The sequence below is a fragment of the Phycodurus eques genome, chromosome 2, assembly GCF_024500275.1.
Source record: "Phycodurus eques isolate BA_2022a chromosome 2, UOR_Pequ_1.1, whole genome shotgun sequence".
NCBI lineage: Eukaryota > Metazoa > Chordata > Actinopteri > Syngnathiformes > Syngnathidae > Phycodurus > Phycodurus eques.
The window spans coordinates 8,542,286-8,552,655 of NC_084526.1; the positions used below are offsets into that span (position 1 = coordinate 8,542,286).

Consider the following 10,370-nt stretch of genomic DNA (forward strand, 5'->3'; position numbering starts at 1 on the left):
CAACTTAGTGTATTTTCAAACAGTTAAATATTGTTTCTTTTCTAACAACAACATCTCATTCCTTGGAAAAAAAAAAAAAAAAGTACAGTGGTGATTTAATTTGTTTCCTGACCACGCTCGCAATTTAAAACACTCGTCTATAAAATCATCTTTCCTCGTCGAAATGAACGAAAGTGCCATTAATTCATTCCAGCCCCACAAATATGCGGAAAACATTGTAAGGTATTGTTAAAATGAAAACTAGCATGGTGCAGTGTTGTACATTGTAAAAACATGCAGTGATAACATAATTAATTAAAATGTAAAGAATCAAACATTTTGGGCATTATGATTTCACATTTCAATGCCCACTGAAATTGTGGTCCTCCTGATATGCAACCCTTGGCCACCAGGGGGCAGTTTAATGCAGACTTTCATAAACAACAAAAAGAGTTTCACAACTACTGTAAATGACTCAGCTGCAGTAAGATTAGTAATTTTTAACAAAGGATAAAAAATATATGCCTGTGAGTATTTTTATATTTTCTGTCTGAAAGTGCCATTTGCGTACAAATAGCTGTTGCTTAAAGGTGCCATTGTTTAGCTATTTAGACCTCCATACAGTGACTCTCTATCATCGGCTTAATATAAAAGTGTCCATTTCATTTAAAAAAAGTTTTGTCACACAAATGTCGAGAATAGGCCCCTCTGACAGCTACTTCTCTTTGACCCAGTTTTATATCCGCTTTGTTCATATTTGGCTAAGACCGCCCCTTTTCCTCTGATTGGTTGCTTCTGTGTAAAAGACCCACTTGTGAGAGCACACGTGTTTGTTATGTTGACAGCGCTGGCTCAGGAGCGGAGGTAGGCAGAGCTCTTCGATAGTTATGTTAATAAGCTCGAGAAATTCAAATGACCTTTCAGGCCTCTCGGGAGAAAAACGTCTGGAACTCAGGAATGCGTGGACAATTTTAATTCATATTTCACGTTTACTGATGCCTCGTAAAGCCAATATAACATCCCAAATACTGGAGAAAGTTATTTTGGTAAAATATGGGACCTTTAAGAGCCACAACTACCATAACAATGATTGATGATTTCAATAGTCTATCTATGGTGTTTTGCATTGTGTGTTGACTGACTTTCATAATTTTTGGAAACATATAATTCTCTTTTTTTTTATGTTTAAACTTAAACTAGGAATGGCAATAAAGTGCTTGAAGAAAGCACTAGGCCTATTTTTTGAAGAATAATTCAGTCTGTGTTGCTTGTTGTGAAGCAGGGACAAACATGCATCAAAAGCCGCACAAAAAACATTGTTGGAACTACTGTCATGCATGACAGACGCATCTGAAGAGATCTCAGTTCAGTTAACATCATATGATTAACTTCTGTTCCTTTTCTTCTGGCTTTTGAGGAATTTTGCAACACTTTGATCCCCCTTCAACAAAGAGTGTTAAGGAACAAAGAGAAAGATGGTGACAAGAGTAGAGTTATGCTGCACACAAATGGAATAAGTTGTCAACAGAAGTGACGTCAGCCCCAACTGTGAATGTTTTTAAGTCCAGGTGAAAAAGTCTGTCTGAAAAACAATGTGATGCAACTCATTTTTGTTTTACCTGTTAGTCATTAGTTATTTAATATATTTTTTTGTAATTTCTGCTCATATTAGTACCCAAAGTAGTAGTATCTTTTTTTTTTTTTTTTTTTTTTTTACACTTGTATGACCACAAGGAATTTTAAAATATTACATAAAAGTTTCATTTAATTGAAGGTTTTATGACCTTTACGGTTTGCCATGGAATATATTATTTCTCTTGATCCTCCTTTTAACAATGATCATTTTCCCAGTCTATACAACATTCATGTTCAAACAGAACTACGTCACAGCTGTAAAACAAAATGTGAAACAAACTACCATGACTCATTCAACGGCTTCTTCTGATGTATCGGGGTATTTGTCACTGCTAAGGCCAGATAAACCTTATCTACTGGAATGTGTAAACTGGATCTAGAAGTTTGTTTTTTGACTTGTTTGGCATGTTTAGCCAGTGCCATTTAAAAAATTCCATGACTAATAGTTTTCTTGTATCACATGAAGTGCATCTTGCTTAGTCACCACCATGAGGAACATTATGACGTAATGCATAGAGCACCCACCGATGACACAGTGCCAGGCGTAGAACAAAGTGTACCAAGGGTAACTGAGCAATTTCTTTCAACGTATGAAATGGTTTGCAGTCAGAAATAGGGCTACAGTAGGTATTCATTCATGTCCCTAAGCACAGTACAATCTAGAATAAGACCTGGTGACAGTACCTTTCCAAAGCCCCAAAAGGTACAGGTATTAAAAGAGCAGTACCTTTGTACCACCACAGTGACTTATCCCAGTAATTAAGTATTCATTCATCATTTGAAACTGGTAGAATTATGGTTCGGACATGCTGAAAAAAATCCCTGAGAGGGAAATCAGTTGAGAACTGTGATAAAAGCAGCTAAGAGATTTGACCATTATCATGCACTGATTTGCTCTTTTACCCAAAGAACCAGATTCAGCAGTCTGTTCTGTTTTTCTTTCCTTCAATTAGCAACAAGCGACAAGTTGCCACCATCTTTGTGGAATTTTCTAAAAAAAGATCTAAAGTCATGTGATTGGCTGGCAACCAGTTCAGGGTGTACCCCGCCTCCTGCCCGATGACAGCTGGGATAGGCTCCAGCATGCCCGCGACCCTAGTGAGGAGAAGCGGCTCAGAAAATGGATGGATGGATGGATCTAAAGTCCTCCCTAACAAATAAATTCAGGAAAAAACAATTGCTGACTAAAGTGCATGACTGCCCACAATGCTCTTTTCACGAATAATGTCCCATTTGCGCTATTTAACTCGAGTTTTTAGGGCAAGTGACATTGTTTGATATCCCATGGTCAGTTTGACTTAATGACAAGAACCCCTCGAAATTTCGGTACGTACAAGCATAGTGGTGGATAATTTTAGCTGAAACTTGTTGTCAGCCAATCGGAGAACGGGTTCCCCGAGTATCAGACAAAACGAAAGGGTCGAGGAGCTACACGAACAGATATTGAAGTGATACTGTTTTACTCAAATTTATTATGTGGTTTGGGGTCAAATTATAACCTGTCAGGAAGCCGTTGTCAGGGGAAAACTTTCCAAGAATTGTAATACAATTCTGAGAATAATTTCGGTCAATTTTGCTTCTGCCACTTAAACATGTCAACCATATCTAGACAGTATTTTGTAAGTGCATTGATCGTTATTTCATTATTTACATTATCAGTATAGCGTCAATGGGTCCAATCCATTATCCATTATCAGCATTATACTAATATAACATTTGTATATTATCATTATCTTTGAGACTGATAAGCAAGATATTACTAAATGTAAATACATAAAAAGTGCGAGACAAAAAAAAAAGTAGACACATTACAAAAATTTGGGTGGAATAAAAGCTCCAGCTACGTACTTTTCCTTTACCCCAAATGAGTCTGTCCCGGATATAAGTGGCTGAAATGAGTTTCGTCCGCAGGGTGTCCGGGCTCTCCCTTAGAAATAGGGTGAGAAGCTCGGTCATCCGGGAGGATCTCAGAGTGGAGCCCCTGCTCCTCCACATCGACAGGAACCAGATGAGGTGGCTGGGGCATCTGATTCGGATGCCTACTGGACGCCTCCCTAGTGAGGTGTTCCGGGCACATCCCACCGGGAGGAGACCCCGGGGACGACCCAGGACAAAAACAAACCACTCCAGACATCACCGCCCCCTTTTTTTGTTTGATAAAGTGACACATGGTCCCACCCATGCTCACTTTAGAAAAATACAAAAAAAAAAAAAAAACATCACTGACAACCAAAACCAAAAACAAGAGTGTATGTAACAGCTTGCCAACCACAAACTCAGTGGGTCGACCTTAAGGTCAAAATCTTTACATGACACGATCAGCCCAGCTTTGGGTAACAACTCAAATACTGGACAAATACAGTCAACAGCATCCGTGCGAAGTGGATGCTGGCACACTATTGGAGGATGGGCAGTTTAGGTTTGGTGGACAGTTCCCGATTATCCCTATATTTGCTGGTACCCCAATCGGTGGTGCCCAATTAGTCGTGCGCCGGCAGATAAACAAAAGTTTCAAACACTTCTAACCGCGCTGAAGTTTGCTCCGCCAGAGAAATGCGCTGTGTTTTGGTTAAGAGAACACACACAAAAACACACAGCAAAATCATGACTGGAGAGGAAGGAGAAAAGAGGGAAAGAATATTGCAGATAATGACTGAGTGTCTTGTAATTTTCTTTTCATATGTGATTAATACTTGATTGTGTTATATTATCAAAAGGGGGATCCTGATTTGGAAAATGTATGTTTTATATACCAAATGTTAGTTCTATTAGATTTAAACAACCTTCACGTTTTATTATTATTTATTGTTATTATTATTGTTATTACTACCTGATTTTCTATACACAATAGCACACAAAAATTTTCCCCAAAAAGACAATATTTTTCACAAACACAAAAAGCCAAGTTTCTCCGGTACCCATCACCTCATTTTTAAAATTCTTGGAGCATTTTACTCAGGTTGAAGTGGCCATTCCAACCAGAACCCAGCATTTTAACAGACTATCATTTTGGGGAAATCTTCTCACATTGCTACTTCAATGTAGTTTATATTGAATAGAATGTGTCAATTGTAAAATTAATGCTAATTAACAAAAATGTTTCGTAAACTTTATAATTATGTTTTTGGAGTAAAGCTACTTATTTGTCACATGTACAGCGAAATTTGTTGAGGAGCATTGGGCAGCAACCATGTTGCACCCGGGGACCGAATCCAGACCTCATGTCAGTTCCTCAGTCTAGGTAGCCAACTGGAAATTAACCTTACATGGTTTTAGTTGTAGGAGGAAACCGGAGAACCAGGATAAAACCCACACAGTCATGAAGAGAACATGCAGATTTCACACAGGATGTAGTCTAACCATTAGATCTCTAGGGCCGTAATTGTGTCTGAAAAGTCAATTAATTAGTCAGTCCCTCAATGATCATGTTAATTCTTGTCTGAGTTTCCACTACTTCTATTTTTACTCAACCTCGACATGTAAATTACAGCAAACATTCCCTCTCCCTTGAAGCAATTTACGGCACCCATCTTGTTTTTGACTGACACTTCACACTTTCAAACTATGGCAGAAAGGAAGAAGGCTAAAAAGATAATTCAAGTCATTTACCCTGTTTTCTCTTGCTGCCTTGGTCAAATGACAGAATGTGTTTGTTTACCCGCGTTACTTGGATTTTTGCCAACCGGAAGTACATGTGACGTGATAGTGAAATGTCCAATGGGGCAGTTATGATCGAGCCTTCCCCACACCATCCTACTGAACAGACTCCACCACATGGGCATTACACAGACAGCCCTTCAGTGGTTCAGTTCTTACCTGTCCCACTGCACCAAGGTTTGTTCAAATGAAATAATTTAAATCCCATCTGTCCCGCATTTCTTCTGGTCTCCCAGGGCTCTGTCTTGGGCCCCATCCTCTTTAACACCTACATCTTGGCAATATTTTCCAGAAATTCAATTTACACTTCACTGTTACGTGGATGACACCCAACTCAACCTCTCCACCAAACCCATCAACACTCTTCCTCCTTCTTCCCTTACTGACTGCTTGTCTGAACTTGAACACTGGTTTCCCATCCAACTTTCTACAACACTGATAAAACTGAAATCCTAAGTACGGTACAAAGTCCATGCTAGCCAAAACTGTCAGTTTTTCCATTACACTTATTAATTCCTCAGTTTCTCGTTCCCCTCAGGTTAAGAGTCTAGTCTGGGTGTCATCCATGACAGCACGCTCTCCTTCCAAGCACACATAAACGTCACCCGGTCTTCATACTTTCACTCATGAAACACGCCTCTGTCCATCCCTCACCACCTACACTGCTGCTGCCCTTGTTCATCGCCTCAACACTTCCCGCCTGGATTATTGTAACTCTCTTCTGTTTGGTCTCCCCAAAAAGTCACTGCAAAAACTACAGATTTTCAAGAACTCTGCCGGTCGTTTTATCACAAGGACTCCCTCCACTCACCGCATCACTCCAGCCCGGCAACAACTCAATTGGCTCCCCGTCCAATACGACATCCAATATAAAATACTGATCTACACCTTCAAGGTTCCCGCCATATCTTGCTGATCTCCTTCACGTTGCCATACTTCCCGCTCTCAAAGAGCTTTGTCCTCCATCCACTTCACCATCCCTTATGCCGACTGTCCACTGTGAAACACGCCTCTGTCCATCCCTCAGCTACGTGTTTCACAGCTACTGTGAAACACGCCTCTGTCCATCCCTCAGCTACTTTGTCCATCCCTTCAGCTACTTTGCCCCCAGTCTTTGCAACTCACTACCACCTGTCCTCCGAAACACAGACTCATTAACCCTTTTAAATCTGAATACAAGAAATGTCTATTCTGGACTGCATGTTCACTTTAACATTTCCCCTCTCTTTTGGCATTTTAATTGATGTTTTATTTTCTGTTATTCTTAATACAATACAATATTGCTTGATTTCTTTTAACTATGTTTGTACGGTGACCTTGAGTGGCTTGAAAGGCACCTATAAATACAACCCCAATTCCAATGAAGTTGGGACATTGTGTTAAACATAAATAAAAACAGAATCCAATGATTTGCAAATCATGTTCAACCTATTTTTAATTGAATACACTACAAGGACAAGATATTTAATGTTCAAACTGATTTTAGCAAATAATCATTCACTTAGAATTTTATGGCTGCAACACGTTCCAAAAAAGCTGGGACAGGGTCATGTTTACCACTGTGTTACAGCACCTTTTTTTTTAAACAACATTCAATAAACGTTTTGGAACTGAGGACACTAATTGTTGAAGCTTTGTAGGTGGAATTCTTTCCCATTCTTGCTTGATGTACAGCTTCAGCTGTTCAACAGTCCGGGGTCTCCGTTGTCGTATTTTACGCTTCATAATGCGCCACACATTTTCAATGGGAGACAGGTCTGGACTGCAGGCAGACCAGTCTAGTACCAGCACTCTTTTACTACGAAGCCACGCTGTTGTAACATGTGCAGAAAGTGGTTTGGCATTGTCTTGCTGAAATAAGCATGAAAAAGACGTTGCTTGGATGGCAGCATATGTACCTCCAAAACCTGTATGCACCTTTCAGCATTAATGGTGCCTTCACAGATGTGTAAGTTACCCATGCCCGATGCCATCACAGATGCTGGCTTTTGAACTTTGCGTCCATAACAGTCCGGATAGTTCTTTTCCTCTTTGGCCCGGAGGACACGACGTCAACAATTTCCAAAAACAATTTGAAATGTGGACTCATCGGACCACAGAACACTTTTCCACTTTGCATCAGTCCATCTTAGATGAGTTCGGCCTAGAGAAGCCGGCGGCGTTTCTGGGTGTTGTTGATAAATGGCTTTTGCTTTGCATAGTTGAGTTTCAAGTTGCACTTACGGATGTAGCACCGAACTGTATTTACTGACATTGGTTTTCTGAAGTGTTCCTAAGACCACGTGGTGATATCCTTTACACATTGATGTCGGTTTTTGATGCAGTGCTGCCTGAGGGATCGAAGGTCACGGGCATTCAATGTTGGTTTTCGCCCTTGCCGCTTACATGCAGTGATTTCTCCAGATTCTCTGAATATTTTTATGATATTATGGACCGTAGATGATGAAATCCCTAAATTCCTTGCACTTGTACGTTGAGGAACATTGTCCTTAAACTGTTCGACAATTTTCCCATGCACTTGTTCACAAAGAAGTGAACCTCGCCCCATCTTTGCTTGTGAATGACTGCGCAATTCAGGGGGGCTCCTTTTATACCCAATCATGGACCCCACCTGTTCCCAATTAGCCCGTTCACCTGTGGGATGTTCCAAACAGGTGTTTGATGAGCATTCCTCAACTTTCTCAGTCTTTTTTTCCACCTGTCCCAACTTTTTTGGAACGTGTTGCAGCCATAAAATTCTAAGTGAATGATTATTTGCTAAAAACAATAAAGTTTATCAGTTTTTATATTAAATATCTTGTCTTTGTAGTGTATTCAATTAAATATAGGTTGAGCACGATTTGCAAATCATTGTATTCTGTTTTTATTTATGTTTAACACAACGTCCCAACTTCATTGGAATTGGGGTTGTAAAATGAATTATTATTTTTATTAAAATTATAAGCAATCGGTGGTCAGGCAAACGTGAAAAAAACACACACACACACGATACACTACCATGATCGATTGTTGTTGTTGTCGCCACGGTAATGGGTGTATCCGGTCACGTTGACCCGTGACATGTTGTCTGGTTCCGCCTCTCCAACAGTGTTTGATTTGACAAGATAAAGCCCAGCGATGGTAAAAGACAGGATATGGCACTATTGGATTAAAGGTCACGTAGTGTTGCCACTATCTGCCCGAGATACGGCATGGTTTGATGGCAGTAGTCTGACATAGTGGAATCAGGAAAGACAAAATTTGTCTTGTAGTCTGATCAAGGCATAAGGCAAAGTTATATGGTTGTTTTAAATACACATGTAATTCTCTTTGTTTTATGTCCAGTTGACAGTAAACTTCAATAGGAGTGGCACTCAACAGCTTGAACCCTCTTTCTTGAAGAATTGTTCCCTATCTGCCAAACTGCCGCTTGTTGGAAAGTGAGCTGAGTTGAGTTCACCGCCAGCATAGTGTTCGATTCATATCTGAAATTTCTGCTCGCATGTCAAAGCAAAAATCATGCTCGTATCGCGAAAAAGTCGGGTCACTCGTACTTCAAGGTGCCACAGCACTGTACCCCGATGAAACTGTGAACATTTTAAGTAAAACACACAAAACAATCAGAGATTCTACTGTAGTTTCCATGGTATGTAGCTTGACATGTTCCCTACCAACTTTGTTGTGCTTTTCTATATAAAAAAAACGTCAAAAGGGTATAAGGTGTGTCTCCATGCTGTAAAAAGTCAAGTGGGGAGGGAACTCAAGCGGTAGGCTACTACATTTGAAGGTACCACCCTCGCCAGTGACGAGCCCCCAAAATGTAGAATGATGTACTGTACCCCCCGAAGAGGGTGGGAGGCGTGAAACGGAGCTATTTTACTTCCACAAGCCTGACAGCACTGCGGTGATGAGGAAACTGATTCCCGGCATGTAAGCGCACCTCGGCGACCATCCCTCCCGGCCGAGCTGCCGTCCAAGCATGTCCGCTGTCACTTTAGCACCACTTTCAACTCGGCGACACCCCGAGCACTTCGGCCCGTTGCAATACACCTCACTTGTTCGCAACAACCGCCAGAAAACGGGCGAAACTGTGTCACGAGCGACATAAAGTCGACGAAAGGTTGAGTTTCGTCTCTTTAAAAGAGCTCAGGCTTTTTTTTTTTTTAAACACACACACACACACACACACACACTACGCGACGCCCTCCCTTGTACTTCCTAATTCCAATATTCGTCAAAATGACAGCGAATTCAGCGCGGACGTGGCTTCAACCTACCTCGTAAAGGTCTCCCGAAGCCATAGCGGGCTGCTGGCACCGGCGGCTGTGGGCTTTTTTTGGAGGCTCTTCGCACGGGGGAATTAGCGAGCAGCCTTGTTATTGCGAGCGATGGGCAAGACAGCACGCAGATCAGCAGACAGTGTCAATCGAGCCCGGCGCGTTGCGATGGATCGTTCGAGCACCGGGCGGCGCTTGTTTACTCAGCGCAACAACCGACGCCGAAAATGAGTTTTTGTACAAGGCGAGAATGGCCGATGATCGTGCGCCTCCTCCTCCTCCTTCTGCTGCTCGCCTTACTGGAGAGGTGTCTTGTGACGACGCTGAGCCACGTCGAGATCCACTCCACCTGTTCGCAAGACCTGATTTAGGAACAGGCCTTCTGAATTACACCTTCAACACAGTCCTGATACAATCTCAATATTTATACCATGATTTAAATGACTGACTTTTGACTAATATTGCGACGATCAATAAGCAACCGATCGTTCCAATTTGCCGCTTTGAATCGTCCTGCGTTGTAAGATCATCACATAAACAAACAAGCGCCTATGTGATATAATACAAATATTTTTTGGGGGTGTTAAGAGGGCTATCAAATGGCTAAATACACTTCGTAACGACACTTCAAAAATTGTACAGTCATACAGAAAAACTGTCATTACAGAAATAGAAATGCTCAGCTATATTTTTACCCTCAGTGAGGTGTCAATTAACAACACATGTAGGTTACTGTAACAATATATTACTGTAAGTATTTAAGTGGTTCTTTGCAGTTAGTGAACAATTGCCAAAATAATAAAAATGACATCTCTCATCAGTAGTGAACGTTACAGCTCCTGT

At 41.0% G+C, this 10,370-nt stretch overlaps 1 protein-coding gene across 2 annotated transcripts in view; it reads right to left on the reverse strand.

The window, feature by feature from the left end:
* The window catches only part of LOC133396325 (chromodomain Y-like protein 2), a 28,971-nt gene extending 19,145 nt beyond the window's left edge, over positions 1-9,826 (reverse strand). The window contains exon 1 of one of the 2 annotated variants that reach the window (XM_061666064.1): positions 9,528-9,826. In XM_061666064.1, the coding sequence (XP_061522048.1) occupies positions 9,528-9,551 (24 nt within the window). In that variant the 5' untranslated portion in view covers positions 9,552-9,826. Of the gene's footprint in view, positions 1-8,268; positions 8,329-9,527 lie in introns of those variants that run through there. The other variant, XM_061666074.1, reaches the window with a different exon arrangement.
* Between the last annotated feature and the right edge of the window lie 544 nt (positions 9,827-10,370).